Source organism: Falco biarmicus, chromosome 1 (genome assembly GCF_023638135.1).
Source record: "Falco biarmicus isolate bFalBia1 chromosome 1, bFalBia1.pri, whole genome shotgun sequence".
Lineage (NCBI taxonomy): Eukaryota > Metazoa > Chordata > Aves > Falconiformes > Falconidae > Falco > Falco biarmicus.
The window spans coordinates 56187540-56210154 of record NC_079288.1 but is presented as its reverse complement, the minus strand read 5'-3'; the positions used below and the strand labels follow the sequence as shown (position 1 = coordinate 56210154).

General features: G+C 49.5%; 1 protein-coding gene across 2 annotated transcripts in view; it reads left to right on the top strand.

The window, feature by feature from the left end:
- Positions 1–22210, top strand: part of C1H4orf54 (chromosome 1 C4orf54 homolog) — a 48677-nt gene extending 26467 nt beyond the window's left edge. Inside the window, exons 1-3 of one of the 2 annotated variants that reach the window (XM_056339779.1) lie at positions 1774–16665; positions 19146–19264; positions 20568–22210. In XM_056339779.1, coding sequence (XP_056195754.1) covers positions 10185–14621 — 4437 coding nt within the window. In that variant the 5' untranslated portion in view covers positions 1774–10184 and the 3' untranslated portion in view covers positions 14622–16665; positions 19146–19264; positions 20568–22210. Of the gene's footprint in view, positions 1–1773; positions 16666–19145; positions 19265–20567 lie in introns of those variants that run through there. The other variant, XR_008822008.1, reaches the window with a different exon arrangement.
- The last annotated feature ends 405 nt before the right edge of the window (positions 22211–22615 follow it).

Here is a 22615-nt window from a genome sequence, read left to right as displayed (position 1 = left end):
AGCAGCTTTGTTGCCCTTCTCTGGGCACACTCCAGCACCTCAGTGTCCCTCTTGCAGTGAGGGGCCCAAAACTGAACACAGGATTCAAGGTGCAGCCTCACCAGCGCTGAGTACAGGGGGACAATCACTTCCCTAGTCCTGCTGGCCACAGAGTTTTGGATACAAGCCAGGATGCTATTGGCCTTCCTGGCCACACTGCTGGCTCATGTTCAACCAACTTTTGACCAGCACCCCCAGGTCCTTTTCTGCCAGGCAGCTTCCTAGCCACTCTCCCCGAGCCTGTAGCGTTGTGTGGGGTGGTTGTGACCCAAGTGCAGGACCTGGCACTTCTCCTTGTTGAACCTCATATGGCTGGCTTTAGCCCATTGGTCCAGCCTGTCCAGACCCCTCTGCAGAGCCTTCCTGCCCTCAAGCAGATCAACACTCCTGCCCAGCTTGGCATCATCTGCAAATTTACCAAGGGTGCACATGATCCCCTTGTCCAGATCATTAATAAAGATATTAAACAGGAGTGGCCCCAATACTGAGCCCTGGGGAACACCACCTGTGACCGGTCACCAACTGGATTTAACTCTATTCACCATCACGCTTTGGACTTGGCCATCCAGGCAGTTTTTTACCCAGAGTCCAACCATCCAAGCCATGAGCTGCCAGTTTCTCCAGGAGAATGCTGGGGGAAATGGTGTCAAAGGTTTTACTAAAGTCCAGGTAGACAACATCCACAGGCTTTCCCTCATCCACTAAGCAGGTCACCTTGTCATAGAAGGAGATCAGGTTAGTCAAGCAGGACCTGCCTTTCATAAGCCCGTGCTGACTGGGCCTGATCCCCCAGGGGTTTTTTTGCCCCAAATTTACCCTGCCTCCTTACCAGGATGAGCAATTTATTAACTGAGAACATCCATGAAGGCAACACTGGAGGATGAAGTTGGTGCATGCTGCAAAGGGAAGGATTCACAGGAGGGCGTTGGGGGAGATGTAGTCAATGTCTGCCTGGCCTGGGGATCTGAATTGCAGGGATTTCAGAGCTCATCGCTTCCTGGGAAGCACTCAACACCTCACAGGATCAGGCCTGTGTGCTGGATGCAGAGAGCCCTACTAAACCCCAAGCTCCCGGGCGCTGAAACACCACCTGTGTTTTCAAAATACTGCAGTAAAGTGAATAGTAGACCTAGTCAGAGAACCTTGGACTGCTTTGAGAAAAGAGAGTAGTCAATATTTATAATTAATTTTTTCCTATTTTTCCTAAACTACTGTTGATTAAAGGAACTGTGGGAAACACAGAACTATATAAGCAAAAACCTAGCATAGCTGTACATAGATACTGTACGCTTTGAGGCTGAAGCTTGAAATTGCAGTTTAATGAAAACTGCATGACACTTCAGCATGACAAGAACTGCCCAGTTGAAGAATGTGTCCAGGGGCTTGCAGTCTTCTAGAGGTGAATTAACTCATTGCACAAGGATTAAGACAAAGAAAAAAAACAAACCCAAAACAAAAAACACCAACACCACAACAAACCAGGTGTTGGCACTGCTTTTTGAAGAAACAGTATTAAGATGAGAGAGGTTTTTACATTGCAAATGAAAAAGTACTTTTGCTGTGGTTAGATTCACAAGTGCCTATTCTTCAGGTGCAGAGCTAAGGTTGTGCAGGCTTCGCTTGTATGCATCTCTGTTAAAAGTATACATTTGACTATAAGCTTTTCTGGACAGGTTGTCCTCACGTACTACAACAGAGAAATGCAGTTAAAACTGTGTTAAAGATTGTGTAACAACTCTTACTATTTCTGTTTCTGAGGCTAGCTATTAAGAATTGATTTTTTAAATATTTTTTTCAAAGTATAGACATTACATTTTTATAACCTTAAATTATATATACTGCAGAAAAATATATAAAACTTTTGGAAGATAAGATTATAGAATAATGCTTCACTTACATAAATAACCTTTTCTTAACCTCAGTTGTTCAGCTGAATGTGGGGGGCTACTTACACAAGTAAGGATTTCTCATCTCAGTGAGATTTGGCAGGATCAAGGACAAAATTAAAAAAAAAAAAAAAAGTAGTCCAATTTAAATAAATCCCTTGCTCTAGTATTACTCAGCTTCAGCCAAGCTATCATTTTTCAGCCTCATAAAACTGTCATGTCATTAGCATTTTGGGATGGTCTCCTTATAAACCTGACCTTTACAATGGATTTTACACCTGGGTTTAAAAATCTTAATTCTTACTTTCCCCTAGAGTTGTTTCGTGTACTGACTAAAGGGGTTTGTCAGATGGGAGGGAGCTAGTTGGATTTATAACTCCTCATTACGTAGCCAGCTTCTCACCTGTAATTCTTTAATTTGTAAGCTAAGCGAGCCAGTGGAGAAACATATATAAAAGTATGTATGTGACCTTAATTCTGGGCAGGCGGATCACATGCGGTTCATAATGGTGTTTATTGAGTTCCCCTATATATAGAAACTCCAGCCTGAGAGAAGCTTCACTCAGAGGGCTGCTTGATCCTCCTCTTCATTGCCAGGCAGTGGGAGACACTTTAGCTGGCTTTTACAGTAAGCCCAGTGAGAAATACTCCCAAGACGTTTGCTGCACGAACTCCAGTTCAGTGACCAAACATAGGCCCCATGGCTGGGAGGTGTGCATAACGAACAGGGATCACTTTTCACGTGGCCCTCCGAACATTATTTATTGAACACTGTGAGCAAATTAATCCCAATCCAACACTGGCTGCTCTTCAAAGCATGGCAATTTCATGTTACAGTCTTGCAGTACCAGATGCACAGTTTATTGCTTGGGCACACATTCATCTGTAGGAGCTCTTCTATGTCAACAAATTGTTGCAAGAATTCAAAACCGCTCTGTGAAGCAGTTGATTGCATAAAGGGATGGTATTATCCAATATAAAATCCAACCCGTCTGTTTGCATTTCTAATTCTAAAGTACATGAAAAGCAATGGTACTGTTTTGTGGTTTCATGTGATGGCCCCTGGCCAGTTAAAAATAAATAAATTAAAACCAGATTAAAATAATAAAACCAGATTTCATAAAATCTATTAATAAAAATAATAAGCTAATAAACTATGAGAAAAACAGTAAAAATAATTGAATATAAATAGCAAAATATATTGTAAAATATAAGACAAAACATAATAAAAATGTAATGAAAGATAATCCAGTTACATTCACATTGCTTCAAGTGATCATTCCTTGTTTTCCCATGTCCAAACACCCTGACCTATGAAGAAGACAGGTTTTGAGCCTGAACCTTTCAGCTCAAGCCTACCTCTATAAATAATCAGTTTCGTGTAATTTTAATGAATGGTCATAAATCAGCTCTCTTGTCCTGCCACCAGCTTGGCTGATAACACCTCAAGGAAAGGTCATGGTTTCGGGTTTTGTGGCAATCGTCTCCACAGTTCCAATAATCAGATACATCTGCAGTTCTTGGGTTACCTGATAATACTGTACAAAGAATAGCGTCACTGTGGAAAGTTCATTGCCAATGGCAGGCCCCTGATGGGAGGCTTGAACGGACCCAGTGACCTGGAAGAGGTGGTCTTGGGAAGAGGGACCTCAAGAGACCTGGAGGAAGGAGCAGCAAAGTTGAGATCAGTTGGTATAGCTTCCATTCCTGGAGGAATACTGGCATAGATGTACAATCTGTAGGCCCTTAAAAGATAATGAAGAGATAAATAACAGCCAGTGTGAGTTTGATAGGGTTTGTTCTTGCAAAGTCCCTCTAACTTCCTTCTAAAATAGGGCAACGGGCTTTGCAGAGAGAGCAAAAATGGCATTTGGCTTTGGTATAGCATGATACTCTTTTTTTAGCCAGCTAAGGAAGCACTGTGCAGGTGAAATTACAAGGTGAGAAATGGCTGCTTGGGTTGTGCTCGAAGGTCAGTTACAAATACTGCATCATTTGTATTAGTAGTGAATTTATGGGGAGCAACAGAGTTGCATTTGTCCAGTATTTTCATACTGGAGGATGAACGGAAAACATGCTCACAGTAGGGCCTGAGCTGAAGGACACGGTCATGCCAACATGAAAATAGCGAATGTTACTCAGGGGTTATAAGCTGGGCCCAAAGTCAGCCCTCCCTTCTTCTCACCAGGGGTGAGGCTCCACCTTGCACCTTGTGGCCACTTCTTTGCCCTGCACATACATATGTGCTAAAGAAAGTCTGAAGAGCGGTGATGGGAGATCTAGTAGTTATGTCCTAAGGGTGAAGGTTAAGTGAATTAGGGCTGTTAGGCCTAGTGAAAAGATGGAGTGAAGGAAACACACTGGTCATATGCAAAAAGCAACAGCACAGACTGTGGGAATCATCTCTTCTTCCACCCATGGCAGAGATAACAGCTTTACAGCAAGGAGGAGACAGATAGACCTGAGGACCATCTCTCTGTGGTATATGAATAATCAGGTAGCAGGGAAGGTGGCCTGGGGAAGCTGTGAGGTTTTTGCAAGCAGAAATTTGCCACAACAGGATGGACAGGCACCTGTAAGGATGTTTGTGAAAGCAGTAACATAGTCATAAATGGTTTTATCCAAAATGTTCCCGCAGTCTGCGTGTGCTATTGCTATCTATGTGTAATAGCCACCAGAATATCCTCTTGTACCAATGACATTGTAGACACTGTTTAACCTGATTTACAAAAAAATCAGCAAGTATTTATTTCGTCTGAGTAGCAGACTCCCCATATAAATACATGTACTCACATTTAGACTGTATTTGCAACATGACTGAAAAGCACCGAAGAAATCTAAGCTCGTTCTGGGATTACGTTCCTGCCTGTTTGTTTTGGCATGAGATTTTGGGGTCTGGAAAAGAAGGATGGGTAGTGAGGGGGAGGATCTGTTTTAAAAATATATGCATCTTTTGCATACCTTGTAAGGCATCCAGTGGGAGCTGCTTATAGCGAGGGCCATAGTGAGCTGTGGAGCACGGGTTGTTGTTTAACAAGCACTTCAGCCACCGATTCTCACAGGGGCTCAGTTACATGGGAGTGCGCTGGGGAAGTGTAAAGCAATGGCCAGAACATGATCCTGTCCCATCCTGGAAGGAAAAGTGGCCTCCCATTCGGAGGCTGTGCCAAGGCCTTTGAATCCTGCAAGCTCAAGCACTCAGGTTAGGCTCTTGAAATCCACCAAGCTCCAGAGTTTCTTTCCTTCGAAAGGTCTGGCTTTTACTAAAAGGGAGAGGTCTGCCAGCAAAGAGCCCACATATGGTTTACATTTGTAGGTTGAGTGTTTAGAAAAGCCCCTCAATCTCTCCAACAGGCTCAGGATGGAAAAGGAAAGATCCCTTCAGCTGGTGTAGTCTTCTCGGTGTAAGAAGGGATTGACCCATCCAGGAGTTGGTTTTTAGTTAGGAGTCAGTACTTTGTCAGCAGGCCCTTGCTAAATCCCAGAAGACACACCGTTTTAGTGCAAGCTACAAAAATATCATTTTATTTCCACTTGGGTTTGTTTGGAAGCTTCCATACCAATGTGCATGTGTGGGTATTGTATTTCCTTCCAATGTATCTGGTAGCTCTTGGAGATTTATGATGTGTGCTGGGCCTCACTGTTATTGCTAAACCACAAGTCCCCTTCTCCTTCCCCAATATGGCTTTTGCTCCTTCTTTCTTGGCTACTAGTCCTGAGGGCAAATCAGGGTGCTGTTTTCAAGTTTCCTTTCTCCTTAACAAACATATCTAAGCTAAATATTTATTTGCTTTGATTTCAAAGACCATGTCTACCACAAAGCTCACTTTGACAATGTGCAATGTTATCAAAAAACTACTGAGAGAAAAATCAAATCTAACAGTATTCAAATATTGTTCAAAAGCAACTAATCAGCCAAAACTAAAGCTTTTTCCTATGACTCTATCATTCTTCATCTCTGTCTGAACCTATAGCGAAACAGTCTTTTGCTGTGTGCACAGAATGCAGCAGAATCCTTCTGCTGTTTCCTTATTTTCTGCAAAAAACATCATTTCTTTCCATGTGAGAAGTATAACGTCTCCTGCAGGCCGTCTTAGTTACTGGAACCACATCTGTCTTCTTGTGCAAATAATATTTTGATTTCCCTTCTTAATGGCTTGATTTTATTAACTGTGATTTTTATTCCTACTTCAGTTTTTAAAAAATGTGACTCAACGTTGTAAGAACTAAAATGCATAATGCAGTATTAACAATTCTTACTGTTAGTTAACAAACTAATATTTTCCCTTTCCCTGGTCAGAGAAAGCTCAATCAAATCCTTTCCCTCCTGCTATTCCTCCACTAGTTGTTCACTTTTCTGTCCATGTCTCAGTTAAAGGAAAAACACCCTATGCCTTCTTCTGCATGGTCTCCTATGCAGAGTATAGTTGCAGTCTCCCTAACCTCATCCTTAATGTCTTCATTCTGCTTTTAAGTGCCTCTTCTCAAAACCCTTTTAAATCCCACCTCCCTGCTACTTCCATAAGCGATTATTTTAAGGTGCACAGATAATTCAGCCTATCTCTATTTTTCCCGTCACTGTTAACAGTCTGATCTAACCTTATATTAGCAAGGGGCAGAATGTGGCTAAACAGCATGTGTTATTTTTAACGGTTAGAGCTTATAAGTAGAGTACCTATTACATTACGAAAGGCATTAAACATACAGATTTTGTGTGGTTGTCAGGACAGCTTCAGTAACACTTCACGAGAGGTTAAGATGCAGAAATCTTAGACATCGGCAGCTTTAGTGAGTGAGAGATTTAAAGGTGGAAAACACAAAAAAGTAATCAGTGTTAATGAACACCTCAGCCAAGTATTGCTAGGATCATAAGGATGATGTGTTAGTCACTGATATCTGACAGTATTAAGTAAAATCACATTGATCTGATTATTAATCAATGGAGATGTCTTGCCAGCGTAGAGCGAGAAATTGTTATTTGCAAAGAAGGTGTGACGGAGCCACAGTTTTCCTGTGTACTTTTGATTAGGAGCAAACAGGTCTATCACTTTTTGCTTGCTGTAGAGTTCATCTAGCAACAGTAATAGATAATAGAAAAAATTGGGGAAAAAAAATTCTACACCCTTGCAAAGCTGTTGAAGAATTCTGATCCTTTGTAAGGCACCCCTACAGGGGAGCAGTCCTGGGGAGTCAGTCCTTGGGTTCAAGCTGTGTGCCCAAGCTTTGGATACGATACGTGGGGGTTATTAGGCACCTCTGAAACAGGCTTTACAAAAGTTGACATTAAAGTATCTAAGAGGAAAGGCTGAGGAGAAGGAATTAAGCCTAAACCTCTGTGGAATTTTACACTTTGCTCAGGGCCAGACTTGCAGCAAAGCATCTCTGAGGGGCTGGCACCACATCAGTGCAGAAATTTCTGATACAAAAAAAAGAAGAGGAAATCCTTCTCATTTTTTCCCCCTTCTCTAACATACAGCATATGCATACAGCAATTAAAGAACTTAAGCTGGATATTACAGATTCACTTTTTTCAAAAGGCATTAAGATTTGGGTGGCTCTGTATGCTGTAGCAACCTCTTAGTCCCATGGGAAATACACTGATCTGACTGCCTAAGGCATGCAGGCCTCCAGGGCTAGCCATAACTGAAAACGGAGAAGAACAGGTGTGGATTTTATGTATGTATTTTTGTCATCAGGGGCATAAATTCCCAGTGGTAGAGACATAGATATGTTATAAACATACATATATGAGTGTTCCATTATGGTGTCAGCCTCAGTTGTGAGAGTCATTGCCTGGTTTTGTAAGATTGAGTAGATTCAGTTCAAGATATCACCCAAGGGAAATAGCAGAAAAAAACATCTCTGGACCATAGCTGCAAGCTAGACTGTGGAAACAGATAAATAAAGAGTCAAGTTTCAATGCTCATTTTGGTGGGGATCTTGTCTGGGGATCCTGGCAGGAGTATATGAACAACTGTTACAACTTAAAAACCCCAACAACACTTTTAATTGTGCATGTTTTGGGAGAAAAAATTTGATTTATTGTGTATTCTTAATGCAGGAAACCCAAATACTAGAGGAGAGCAAGGTGTGAGAGACTGACACCCAAGAGCCTGGTTTGGGGGATCAGAGGGTGGGGGCAGTGAGAATGTGGGGTGGAGACCTCATTTGAAAGGAGGCATGTGGTAGAAGAGAGGCAGAGCAGGAGGCAGGGATGCTGCCGCTGCCGGCACTCACCCAAGTACAATGAATGATCAGGGTTTAAAACCTAGTATCCCTCTGCATCCCAAGCGTTTGGAAAGGACTGTATTTGAGGATATACTCTTGTCCCACTGCCAATTAACACCAGAATGTCTCCTTAATAAGGTGCTAAAATATTATCTTTCTCTAGTTATGTCATGGTTTTGTTATGGCTGCTTGGGACAGAGGTGCAAGTCTAAAATGTGTGTGGAGGGGACACAAAATCTGGTGAAGTTGTGTTTAGGGAATGCTAATACTATTTACCACAGTGGAGGTACTGCACAGTTGTAGCATGTACAAGGAGAGCTGAAGCCACATGAACGTGCGCTAAGGAAAGATCAAGGCTGAGTAAGCCTAGTACTCCTGAGGGCTGGTGCCCAGCTTCACACTAAAAACACACTGGAGGCAGGACAGCCTCAGCAGGGATTGGAACCAGTTATCCCTACTACACGGGGAAAGTCTCACTGCACATTGACCCGATTTGCTCCAAACCCTCCAAGTTTGGTGTGTCTTTCTGTTAAAATATCACCTGGTACTTCAGCAATGGTTTCCATGCAGTTAGTCTGCAGCCCAAGAAACTACCATGTATTTACATAGGCTATGCTGCAGCCACCTCATTCATTTTCTTCCAGGCAGTAGAGACCCTTCTCCAAAATAGGATATGAAACCTGCCGTTGCTGCAGAGACCCTCACAAGCTGCCACTGGGGTTCAGTAAAGGATGGAGGATGCTTTTCCTGGAGGCTGAGGGAATGCTGCAACTCCACAGAGAGGATGGCAGCAGAGCAGCCTGGCTATGTGGTGGGGTGAGGTGCTGGGAACGCTGGGAAACCCATGTTTTAATGTGGATGGTGCTGGAGATAGGTCTGGGATGGTGCCTGCTTCACTCTTGGTCCTGCATCTCCGGTAGAGCCACATATCACACCCCTCATGCCAGTGCATGCAGCTGTAAGGACAGAGATCCCAGTACTTGCTTTGGGGTGTCCACAGCCCTGCTCTGATGAATGTCTGATGTTACCAGCTCAAGGTCAGCTTGCTCACCCAAGCGTGCAGGTGCTTATTTGTTTTTTAACCTGTAAATTTAGGCTGTTATCTGCATTGCATACGTGAGGGCTGCTCCTCAACTTGCTTTCCTCCATGTCTACTCAGTATTTAACAGTTTGCCCTTTTCTTCCATGGCTCTGGAGTGGGTTTTGGTGTGTCATCTTGGGGACCGCTCAGTAAAGCCTTCAGCCACCAAAGGTCAGGCGTGCCATAGAAATGACTATTAATAGGTCTTAGGTGCTGGTTATGTCTAAACTGGCATCTCCTGGAAAAAGGTAGCTTGGGTACCCTGGCCAATGGCTCTCTGGACTGCTGCAAATGTGCAGGGCCAGGCCAGCACCCACGGGGTGCCCCTCCACAACACAAATCCTGCAAGCAGGAACATAGGATGCAGGGGGGTAGTTTAAGGAAGGAAAACGCTGTTTAGCCACTGCTGCGTGTGGAATGAGGGCGCATTTGGTGCAGGCAAGCCCGTGTGCTTAGCGGGTGCCCTGGGAGCTGCCTCTTCCAGCCGGGGGAGCCGGCGGCAGTAGCTCTGCAGGCAGGGGCGGCTCCCCCCTCCCAAGGGGTGTCCGGGCGCCTTTATTCCGGCAAACACTGGCATTTAAAATAGGACTTTGCTCAACCGGGGTAAGCGACTTCGGCTCTATTGTATAGTCCGCGCCGGCCAAGTGACGCCCCATCTTTGAAAACGCCCGAGCGACCCGGGCCCGTCTCGGGATCCCTCGCAGGGCGACCAGCCACCTCCTCCCGGTGGCCAAGCGGGCCTCCGCTGTCCCGCGGCTGGCTGCAGTGTGGGGAGCGCCGAGCCCAGCCCGGCCCGACCCGACCCCTCCGCCCCCCGGCGGTGATGCCCGCCCGGGCCGGGAGCCGGCGCGCCGGGCGGAGGAGGGGAGGGAAGGGGAGGGCAGGGGCTGGGGCTGGGCGGCCCGTTGCGCCCCCCCCGTCCCCGCAGCGCTGCCCGTCCCTGCCGGCACATGCCTGCCCGCCCCCTGGGGCCACTGCCGCGCCCCGACGGCCCCGGCATGGACGCGCCCGGCCAGCCGCCCGGCGGCCCCCGAGCCGGCCCCGAGGGCGCGGCGGCGGCCACCGAAGAGGAGGCGGCGGCGTACGTGGAGATTCGCGGCTCGCCGCAGCGGCCGGGGGAGAGCCGGCTGCTCGGCGAGCTGGCCCCGGCCGGCGGCGCGGAGCGAGCGGCCGGTCCCGCACCGGGAAGTGGAGCCGGCGGGACCGGGGATGTTGGCGGGTCGGCGAACGGCGGGCCGCCGGGCGGGGCCGCGGGGCCAGCATCCTCGGACCGCGGGAGGGATCGCCTGCCTTCCCCGAGCGCGGCGGCTGAGGCGGGATGCGGCGCTGACTCCAGCCCCGGCTGCGGGGCGGCGGCAGGGAGCGGCGGGCCTCCGGAGGCGGGGGGCTGCCCGGAGTCCTCCTCCTCCTCCTGCCCTTCGCCGATGAGCAAGGCGAGTGGCTTTCCCGCAATGGGCGACCCGGTGTCGACGGAAGGCAAAACCTCCTCGTCCTCCTTCGGCTACGAAAGCGAGGAGGACGAGGATGCGGGACGCAAGGCAGCCGCCCCCGGCGCCCCCCCGGGCATCCCCTCCGGCGGCGGCCGCGACGAGGCGCACTATATCAGCACGCAGGAGATCCAGCTGAGCGAGGTGGACCACGACATGGATTTCGACGCGGGGCTGGCCGCCCGCTGGGACTTCGAGGACAACAACGTGATCTACTCCTTCGTGGACTACGCCTCCTTCGGGAGCGACGAGACCCCGGGGGACACACCGACGGAGGAGGAGAATAGCTGCTCACTCAGCACGACCACCAGCGACCCTAACAACCAGACGGACAGCATCGAGAACACCAGCAGCACGGAGATCGTCAGCCTTACCTCCGAATACGACACCCCCGGCGGGGCCAAGCGCGCCAGCTCGGGGGAAAGCCGGTCCAAGCAGCCTGGCCGCCCCGGCGGGAGCCCGGCCGCCCAGCTTCTCCTATCAATCAAAGCCGCTTCCCGGGCTATAAATGAGTCTAGCAACGTGCGCGGAAAGCAAAATACTATTTACGCTGCCAAGCATGAAGGCGACATGAGCCTCCGTGTCCCCGCGGCTCCTGAACGCAATGCGAGTTTAAAGCCGGACGCGGTCCGCGACCACGCGAAAAAATTCATCGCGGTCCCCGCGCGGCTGCAGACCCGGTGCGGGGCGGCCAGGGCGGGGGAACACTCGAGCGGCGCCTCCAGCGCCGTCAGCGAGCTGGACGATGCCGACAAAGAAGTGCGAAACCTGACAGCCAGGGCGTTCCGCAGCCTGGCGTACCCCTACTTCGACACCCTGCGCCCCGGCTCCCGCGCCTCCTCCGCCTCCCTGCCCGACAATGCCCTGGGCATCAATCGCTGGTCCACCTACCTGGACCTCAAGTGCGGCAGCCTGGGGCCGAGAGCCGAGCCCAGCCTGCTGCGCTCCGGCCGGTCGCAAACCAAAGCCCTCGAGTTCGTGGTCAGCAAGCTCGACGGGGAGATCACCCACGTCGAGGCGCCGCGGCGGCTGCGGCCGGGCTCCCGGGTGGTGACTCTGCTGGACCTCGGCGATGCCCCCGAGGCCGGGCCGCGCCCCGAGGCGGGTGGCGGGGAGCCGCCGGCGGCGGAGGGCGGTGGGGGGGGCTCCAGCAAGAAGTCCAAGTTCGCCTCCAGCCTCCTCAAAAACGTAATCTCCAAGAAGATGCAGCTGGAGCACGAGTTCAAGATGGAGCGGGGCGAGATCACCGACACTTCCTACACCGGGCTGGGCGCCGGCCGGGACGCGGAGGCCGGCGGCGGCGGGCGGGAGCGGCAGGGGGAGGGCGGTGTGCAGCGGCAGAGCTCCCGGCACTCGGAGGGCGGCTCGGACTGCACCGCAGCGACGGCGGAGGAAGCGGGCGAGGGCGGCGGCGGCCGGTCGCCGGTCTCCAAGGCGTCGACGCCCCGTGAGGGGAGCCGCAGCCTGGACCGAGCGCTGTCGGAAGAGCTGTGCGAGGTGAAGCGCAGCGCCTCGGAGGCCATCAAGGCCACCTTCCTCCGCAGCCAGAACAGCGCCTTCAGGTCCTGGAAGGAGCGGGAGGCGGAAAGGAAGGAGGAGAGGGCGCCCGTCGGCAAGCTGAAGCTCTCCCCCAGGCTCGACTGGCGAGCCGACCTGGGCGAGATCTCCGCCGGCAAGTCCACCAAGATGTCCCGCCTGTTCGTCCCTGCCATCCAGCACACACCCCGGGAAAAGGAGACCGGCAAGCGGGCGACCAAGTGCTCTGCCGCCGCCGCCTTCTCCTCACCCCCCGCCGCCAAGCCCAAAGCCCCCGAGATCAAGATCAGCCTGGGCAGCCTGCAGCAGCCCCGGGACGCCGCCTTCAGCATCGCCCAGCTGCTGACGCCGCAGATCGCGGGCCGGCCGCCGGAGGAGGGCAGGGGCCAGCATCCCAAGCCGCCCAAAGTCGGTGACGGCCCCGACAAGGTGCCGCAGTTCCTGGTGCGCGACGTGAGGGACGGCAAGCACAGAGCCCAGGGGCCGCTCCACCAGGTGCGGGACGTGCGGAAGCTCATCAAAAGCTCCTACAGCTGCGACTCGGGGGACAACAGCAGCGACAAGGGCAGTGTCGCCTCCGACCAGGGCGGCCCGGAGCAGAAGCCCCGGCAGCAGCTGGTCATCGCCGGCGTCCCCAGGTCCCTCTCCCCCGTGGTCATCACCTGTCAGTCGGTCGGGCACGCCAGCTCCAAGCCCACCGAGGCGGGGCCCAAGGCGGCGGGCAGGGCGCCGGCCTGTCCCCCGGAGGGCACCGTCCTGGTGCACCGCACCTCGGGGAGGCTGCCGGTGGCCACCATCGCCCCCAACAAGAGCGACCCGCGCCAGCCGGCCGTGCTGAAGATCGTCTCCAAATCCGCCGCGCCCTGGCGGCACCAGCCCCCGCCGCCGCCCGTCGAGAGGGGCCGGGGGCCGGAGGAGGACCCGCGGGAGGAGGGCAAGGCGGCGCCGGTGCAAAACGCGCTGGAGAAGCTGACGGCGGCGGTGCGGAGCATGGAGGAGCTGTACAGCTTCAACAAGCGCGAGTGGAAGCGCAAGAGCGACCCGCTGCCCATCACCGACAGCCACGTCCTCTCCCTCATCGCCAGCCAGGAGCGCGACGCCGGGCCCCGGCCGACCCCCCCCGCCGCCGCCGCTGCGCCCCCGCCGCCGGCGGCAGATAAGGCGGAGGAGCCGTCGGGCAAAGGGGCGGGCAGCGAGCGGCTGTCCCGCCGCCCCTGCAGCAACGCCGCCGACAAGGTCTCGGCCAAGGCGGCCGCCTTCGAAAACCTGGCCCGGCAGCGGCAGCGCGGCCCGCCGCCTCCCCGCGCCGAGCCCCCCCCCGCCCCCCGCGCCCTCCTTACCCTCCGCGGAGCCGGAGGAGCCGGCGCCGGAGCCGCCGCGCCGGGCAAGCCCCGCTCCGAGGGCGGCCTGCGGGGCCAGGCGGCGCCGCGCTCCCCCCGGCTGCCTGCGGGCGGCGGCGATGCGGAGCGCGGGCCGGACTGCGGCAACTACCTGGCCCTGCCGCTGAAGGCGGCCGCCGAGCCCGGCTCCCCTCCCTCCCCGGTACCGGTGTCGGGGGCGGGCGGCGGCGTCCGCCCCAGCCCCGTGTCGGCGGCGGCGGCGGCGGCGGCGCTGTGCAGCCTGCAGCCCTTCGGCACCGCCAAGCGCCCCGGCAGCCCCGGACCCCCGCCCGCCCCCCCGCCCGCCGAGGAGCCCGCCGCCGCCGCTCCGCCGTCCGCCGAGGGTCCGCCCGCCGCCCTCTACCGCCCGCCGCTGCCCTACGCCACCCTGCCCGGCGCCGCGCCGCCGCCGCTGCTCTGCTTCTCGCCCTCCGTGCCCACCGCGGCGGCCGCGGCTGACCCCTTCCCGCAGACGCAGCGCAAGGTGCTGTTGGACGTGAGCACCGGGCAGTACTACCTGGTGGACACGCCAGTGCAGCAGCCCCTCAAGCGGCGCCTCTTCGACCCCGAGACCGGGCAGTACGTGGAGGTGCCAGTGCCCCAGCAGCCGACCGTCGCCCCCGTCCCGCTGCCTCTCCCGCCCCTGGCCCTCAACGCCGGGGCCTATGGCGCCACGTACATGCTCTACCCCGGCCTCCTGCCCGCCGCCGCCATGCTGCCGGCCGGCGCCCTGCCGCGCCCGCTCTCCCACCCGGGCAGCGACGCCAGCGCCCCGGCCGAGCCAGGCAGCCCAGCAGCGGCGGAGGCGGCGTTCGCCGACAGCCCCTACTACGTGGCTACCGGCAAGGGCCCGCCGCCCCCGCGGCGTGGGGCAGCCGAGTCGAAGCCGGTCATCAGCATCACAGCGCCGGCCGCCGGCCCGCGGATCGTCGCGCCGCCCTCCTTTGACGGCACCACCATGCGCTTCGTGGTGGAGCACCGGTGAAGAGCGCGGGTGAGTGGGTGCAGGCTGCCAGGCATGCCGGTCGCCGGCGAGGGGTGAGGGCCACCCGGGTTACCCTCCAGACGAGGGCTGTGCTACAGCTGCTCCTCGAGGGCGGGAAGTGACGGGCCGGGAGCCTGCAGGCAGGCCCTCACTGTGGCTTAAAATACAGGGATAAGACAGAAACGCAAAGGTTATGCAGGCCCATCGGTGCAGTTTGGTGTCCCTCGCAGCAGCTAAGTGCCCCCTTTTTTGTGGCCCAGAGGCAGTTTCAGTAGAAGCACACTATAGTTGCTCCTCATGCAGCCTGTATCTGTGCAGCCCTGTGGCTGGGGGCCCTGTCTCAGTGAGGTCCCCTCGCTTATGGGGAGGGGAGTGTGGCTGGGCATCTCCTCTGGACCCACCTTGCAAGCCGTGAGATGGCCCCTCCACCTCAGCAGCACACCTCCCCTTTCTCACCTCTTGCCTATTTCTCCCAAGGGGAGGCGAGTGCCGTCTGGCTGCCCTGAGCCCCTGTTTCTCTCCATCCTCGGAAAGTGTGGGAAAGGGGTCTGATGGAGGCAAACCCTTATTTCAGGTCCATGTCCTACTTGTTAGCAGGATGAGTGAACGGGGTACGTGGGGTGAACCCTGGTGTGCTCCCCTGGTGCCATGGGGCTGCTGGCAGGAGCAGCGGCACCCACAGCTGCCTGCACTGCAGGAGGGCTCCAGCAGAGCCTGCGGGCACCACTGCAAATCACGATTTCACACCGCTACCCTGAGCCTGGCCTGCCACAGTCCTGCCATGTCTGGTTACCTGGGCCTGTAACCCAGGGCCAGCCTCCCAACTAGAGGATGCACGTGCAGAGCCAGGAGCAGGGCATGGGACTGGATGTACAGCATGCGTCAAAAACGCAGTGCGGGATGTCTTGCACAAAATAATAAAGGAATGATGGCATTTTGTTTTAAAAAGTGCCTTCAGGATGGGTGTTGCTGGTCCTTTTGCCTCTTGCATAACAACATACATCTTTATCAAGTGCAGTATTGGGCAGAGCTACCAAAGTCTTTTCGTGACTTACCAAAGACTCATGAGGTTTGTTCTTGGTGTGTATCAAGAGGCAAAGAGAAAGAGTGGCAACAGTCAGAGGTTTGGGTTTGTCACTAGTTTGCACTGAGTTTTGTCCAGTTACATGTTTGAGGGTCAGTTTTTTCTTCCAGCATTTGGGTTGTCTATTTTTGCTTCCATAGTTCTTTTAGTTGGCATCACCTACTGCTGCATGGTAGATTATTTGTTGAATGAAACCTTACTGAAGTGATTTATATACTTACTTCTTCTCTGCTTGTAAATACTTTGTCGTGAAAGTGCCATTCTTTTGTCCTGGATATAAATGAAATTGTTGTCATTGGCCCTTATGGAGCCACTCAAGACAGTACTCATTGAAGTTGGGCTCTGCTGTGCTGCTTGAGTTGATTCTGTCAGTAAAGTCTTGATAGAATATCTAGATAAAATGGCAAAACATACATGTTTCCATTTGGTCTATAGGCTGAATTCAGACTGCTAGCACAAGGAATTTTTTAGATTTCAGTTTAGGGACTTGATGTTTTTGAAAAGGTGTGGTATATAGTGCATGTATTTCTATCTTACAGCAGCTATTTAAATTAAAAGCTCTAGCTACTATTATATTTCTCTTTAAAAGTGAAACCCATCATTTTTCCTAATGTGATTTACCCTTTGTTTCCCAGGGGGTTATCCTGCCGTGTCATGCAGCTGGTTTGCCTGTGATGCCTGGTGCATCGTTGAGATGGGCGATTCTCTCAGCAGATTGCTTTCTCATTGGTTAATAACTGCATCAATGCTCTGTCTTTTTGTGTTATGTTGGAGCGCTACCATTGCAACACAGGTGTGAAAGCTGCCCCCAAAGACTAGTGATGCAAAAACTTGCATACTCGTTACAGAAAGTCATTCAGCAGTTTGAAGACTTTCACCTTTTACTGTTAATGATGCCAAGATGCGTGTTGTCTAACACAGACAGGGCTGCCCCCTCCCTGCCGTCTCAGACCCGCTGAGGTAGGTGTCCTGCTGGTGTATAATGGATGCAGTGTGAGGGGTTTCTCAATCTGTTCTGAGAGTCAGTAAACCAAATCATTTTAATTGCATGCTGCAAGACACGTCTAGCTTGTCATCAGACTTCGGTTATTCATATAGCTCTCAGTGGAAAATGAGGTATATGCCCGAGGGGAATTGCATCTGTAGGCTTCTTCCTGTTATTCTGTTCTCTCCTTGCATCTACTTAGCATTTTCATTTACCTACATAACTTTAATGATCCTGTGGATAATGTTTTCTCTTCTTTTATTATCTGCTTTTTTTTCTTTCCCCTTCTTTTGCTGTATCTCTTCTGTTTTTCTCTTTCTAATTTAAAGTGTTTGTTTGCTTGGGGTAGTTTTTCCCCTGCCAAGAACAGGAGTGTAATTTCATATGAACTGGAGGGTGAACTGTTGATCATTTTTTTAATTCCAATTGCTTTCACATCAGATCAGGGGTTTTTTATTGATTGCAGCGATGCTGTGCAAATCCTAAAATGGATTTTAAACCAGCCAGATTACATCACACGACCATGGGATTTGAACAAAATACTGTCCTTTCAGGTCCCTTTTATTTACTAGCCAAAATAAACTGAATGAATGTTCTTTCTTTCCACTCCTGTATTTCTTTCTGCACTGCACATAATATCATCCTCCCTTCTTTATTCTTATTTTTTTTCACATCTTCATTCACAAACTGTGTCACCATGTCAAGAAGTTCTCCATCTTGGTCTCTGTCATCTCTTGGAGATAAGCATGATAGAGCTGACTTGAAGCTCTAGTGGTGGTGTGGTACCTGTGGCACTGTTGGTACTGAATCCTGTGCACATCTGCAGCTCTTCCATCTTTTCTTTCCTTGGCTGGTGCTGTTTTCTGCATGATCACTGAGTGAAATGGATCCTATCAATTTGGATTCTGGCAAAATCTAAGATGACATTTCTGAACAACTCTTAAATTTTTGATATACAGCAAGTATTGGAGAATATGTACGTATTTCTGAGAGATATCATGAGGTTGCTTTCCTCCCTCCTCTTCTTTGCTCACAGTAGTTGGTGAGCTTTTAGCAATGTAGTTCTTGCCTGCTGTACTTCTTCCTTCATATGAAAAAAACCCAATGATGCTAGTTTTCCATTCTAGTGAACTTGCCAATCTGCAGTCTTGCATCCAAACCTAGACAGCGCCAACCTGTAGTGAGCAGACTGACTTAAGGGAGCTCATTCCCATCCTGAATGTGTGTTTTTAACTTTTGTATCTGTTCCCACATTATACTCTGGGCAGTTTCTGCCTTGTGTTAGGTAAAGAAATGAGAAAATAACATGTAGCACAGTAGAAAGTAACTGTAGTAAATTGTACTGCCTGTATTAGAAGAGCGTTTTTCCTTGCTTTGTTCAAATATGTGCCTAAACTGAAGCCACCTTATTGTTACAGGAATGCATGGGGTATTTATTCATGTGGTGAGAGTAGGCTAAATCAAATGTAAGCAGTTCTGTCACCAAAGTATGCAAATATACCTATTAGTTGTGTTTCTTCCTACTTGCCATCAGACAATCTGTCTGCCTTTAAAAATTACTTTTGTGTGGATAGCATATATGAATGATTTTTTAAAGGCTCATAAATTGATATTTTAAAACTCTGTTTTAGTTGTGTCCTGTTCAGCAGAATGTATAGTCTACGTTAGGTCAGACAGTCAGTTTAAATATGCAGTATGTAGAATTTACTTATGCTGATGCCTTTGTTGAGAATTTAGTAAAGCATCCATCCAATTTTTGTGGGAATTACAGGAATATTCCAAGAACTAAAAGGCCTGCAGTATTAGTTCTAGTAAATCAGTCTACAAATGGAGATAAGCATGAGCTTGTGTTCGAATCCGTAGCTACTGAGGAGATGTTTAAATAGCGCTTAAGCTTGATACCAATAAAAGTTAACGGTGAACTTAATGACTTTTCTTTCCTAGGATGCTTTCCTGAGACAGTATTTAGGTCTTAACTCCTTGGAGCACATGTTTACACATTGTTTCAATTTTGCTTACGTATTGCCATGCTGGATGCTGTGTTGGTAAAGTGCTCAGATCTGTAACTTAAGTGGATGGATCACTTAAATCCTGGATGGATTTCTTTGCCCTCTTTCCACCTATGTGTGTGGGGTTCCCCAGGGCCAGTCCGTGGGAAACCACAGGATTGTAAGGCACTACACGTTTCAGACATTGAGCAGCAAGGATCAGTTTGCTCAAAAAATAAGTCTGCCTGACCACTGTCTTGGATTAAAAAGTCAGGTGCTATTGTCTGATTCTTGGGAGTAGCTTAGGAAATTAGCAAGAATAGTGTGACAGCAAAGGAGATCCTGTGCACTTTGGAGTCGTAAGGATTGCTCAAATGATTGTGGCAGCTCTCTAACAATCCACTTTTTATTAATGATGCCTTTCTGTTTGTTTTTGTTGTTGTTGTTGTTGTGGTTTTTTTTTACAGGGGTAAGGAAGAAGAATCACGCTCCTTTAATCTGAAATATACTTGGTAACTCTAAACATTCATCCTAAAAACTGCTACAGTTTTCTCATTTTTTTTGCTTCATCATACAAAACAAGTGTGTAAGTTTCTTGTTTTCTCCTATATACCCCCCAGTTGTGGAGTATGCATAACTTTAATTATGCGAGCAACACTAAATTACTGCATTGTTTTCTGCAAAGTTGTTTTTATATTGAAGCCAGTCTGCTTTAGGAGTTGCTTCTGTGCTGGTGGCTAGCAGCAGTAGTGCCACTACAGCTGTTTGTAAAATACAGGGTGTAAATGCAACAGTGTTTCGGTGTGGACCGATGCACAGCTTCATTCAGGTCCCTGGAATGTGTTGCGATGATCCAGTGCAGCCCAACTCTTTAAAGCCCTCGGGTCCCTCCCATTGCAGTTAAATGAGGGTCTTCTCCATAGGTTTCGGTGACTATTTGCAATCAGATGTCTATTTTGTACTCTATACTTCTGCACCTGGAATTTCAAACGGAGAGATCTGTCATTTTAGGATTATCTTTAGTGTTTATTTTTTGGCATGTTTCAAAACAGATTGTGTAAATGTCAGAAAACACATTTGATTGCTTTCTTTTTTGTTTGCTCCTCGGTACTGTGTTAATCATCACAAGTTGCCTTAATTATGACAGTGTTTAAGTACTGGAAAGCCAGAAATTGAATGTAATATTTTTTAGATCCTGGTTGTAATGGAGAGAACAGCATTTATTTTTCTTTAAGACTGCAGTCTATTCTTCCTTAAGTTGCAACATTGCTGAAAACCTAATCCTAGTGATTCCCCTGTGAGAGGAGTTTTCTGACGTTACAGCCCCAGTAACATGCAGTCATTTCTGTAGCTGTTGTTTGGCAAGTTTATCTGAGGGCTATATCCACACCATCTGTATTTGCTAAGAAAATATTTATCTTTTGAACAAGAAAATATAAAATAAGATCACTCAAGATACAGTGACACATATGTCCGTGTGTTGAACTCTGATTCTTTTGTTGCCAGCAGTTTGTCTCAGCAAAAGAGAATTGTTGTCATGACAGTAAAACTAAACTCCAATAGTGTTTTCCCTGCCCAGAATTTCAGTTCAGTTAAGCACTTTGGGAAGCCAATAAATGTAAGATAACTGGTAACAGGTTAGAAATTTAAAATCTACATGCAAAACCTGAAAGTCTGAATGTAAGCATTTGCCCACAGATAGGATTTTCCTGCATCTGTTCTCAATGTTTCCTGCTGCTAAGGAAGTTTCGGGGTTTTCCATTCTTAAAGAAAGCCCTAGGTTTTCATTTTCCTGAGTAACTCACAAGATACAGAAAACTCAGCTACAACTACAACTGTCTTAACCATATTTGTGAAATTGTATTTCAATGCAATTTATTTGTTTACAGGCACAAATTGAAATTGCCCTCAGGATGAAATGCACTGCAAGTATACAGATAGTGAGTGATTTAACATGTCTTCTCATTTATCTTCATCGTTGTGGAAATCCAATGAAAAAGTATTATTCTAACCCTTTGTAAAGAGCTTGGCGTGCCCAGCTAGAGCATATAGCATTTAAGCTTAATCCCTGTGCTCTTCAGTTGTACAGTCTATAGTCAGAAGCTTTAACTTCACACTGGGATTTGGGCTGAATGCCTCTTAAAGAAAATGAATGCTTCTTCACTGTTTTCATGACTGATAAGTCTGTAGACGCTACGGCTGGAGTATTGGTGTTAAACAAAACAGTACTTCGGACTGCAGGACAGTGCAGGTACCAGAGTAGATTGTCCACTGTGACATACATGTGTACGGTATGTACATTATAATACTAGCATCCATGTTTAAAAATGTTTCTGTCCTATCTTTTTCTATATCGGTGCTCAGAGCAAAGTTTCACGTTGCAGTTTACAAGATACGGGTTTGCACACACAAACTCAGGGTTTACAGTTTCACTCAGTGTACTTGAAAGGAAAAAAAGGCGTAGAAAATAAGTGCCCAGGATTTCAACATGTATTTGTTGGAGGAAAATTTTGCAGTTTTTAACTGCCTGTGGAGGTGAAAGCAATGAAATGAGGCAATACCAACAGCTATTTTTTTTCTCAGGGGAGATTTCTTCAGTGGAATGTGTTAATCCTAATGTCAAACAGTGTTTGCTTAACTTTGTCTATTACTAAAGAGACTCCATGTTTGCATCAAGGGGTCAGTTTTGCAAGGAGCTTCGCTTCACAGACCCAGTCCAGCAAAGCCTTCACATGCATCTCTAACTTCAGATATCTAAGCAGATTCCTGGGAACTTCAGTGGAAGCGCAATTTTTTTTTTTTTTTTTTTTTTTTTTTTTTTTTACCCATCAATGCAACGCTTTGCTGAACTTGGCCCAGAGCACTGAGTGCCTTGCAGACCTGAGTCCCAGGTTTTTCACTTTATATGAGTAAGACTGGAGCTCTGGGCTTGTGTCTAGCTTGACCCAGCAGATAATACCACAAAAGGTTGCCAGAAAAAAAATCCAGTAATATGGTGCTCCTCCATGTATACCTAGTGGTGATTTCTCCAGCCAATGGGGTGATGTGTAACCACATATCTTGGATTAGAGTCAAGCCCTCCGCATCAGGGTTCACAAGCTGCTAGTATTATATGTTTCATGGTGCAGTCATAGTATGTTACAGCTGAAATTCACCTTGTGTGCAAAGCAGAGCAAAATCCTGTACACCACTCGAGTTCCCTCCCAGCCCTGCTGTCAGGGTTCGGGGGCTGCAACAGCCAGCCAGCCACTTCCATGTGGTTTAGGTCAGAATCCAATTAAAAGTTTGAGTGGGACTGGAGTGATGCATGGATGTTCTTCTGGTCTTTTGCAGCAGGGTTGGTTTCACTCAGTTAAGTTTAATCCTTGGTGAATCACTTGATGAATGATTTAAAATGTATTTATGGGTTGTGTGGGGTTGGTTTTTTTTTTCCCTTGTCTGCATTCAAAGCTACCTTTATTCTCTAGTGTTGATGGCCAAAGTGTCATTCCTTATGCTTATGAATTACCATTAACTTGTGGCTACCTGAGAACACATACTTTAAAAATGCTTGTGTTTCTTTCCCCTTTTTTTGTTTGTTTTTTTTTCTTCTTATTTTTTTATTTTTTTCTTTTTCCTCCCTTTTTTTAAGGGTGGGTGGGTGGGTTATCAGTGTAAAGATATTTAAAAGCGCAAATGTGAAGTAAGGATAATGATTGCTAAGAGGATGTGGGTGGTATGTCTGATGAGAGCGGTGGGCTACAAGGCAAAGGGGAAAATGCTGTGAACACATTGTGTTGATGACTGTTGCCTGTGTGTGGGGGAAATAAAAAAAGATACATAACTGAAGAAAATGGACTCTGAGCTGCTCTCAGCGTCGATGACACTGTGGCAAGTGTGTAGCCGAAGCCCGAAGTGATCCCACTATAGAATGCCGTGAGCCTGGGATTGAAGGACA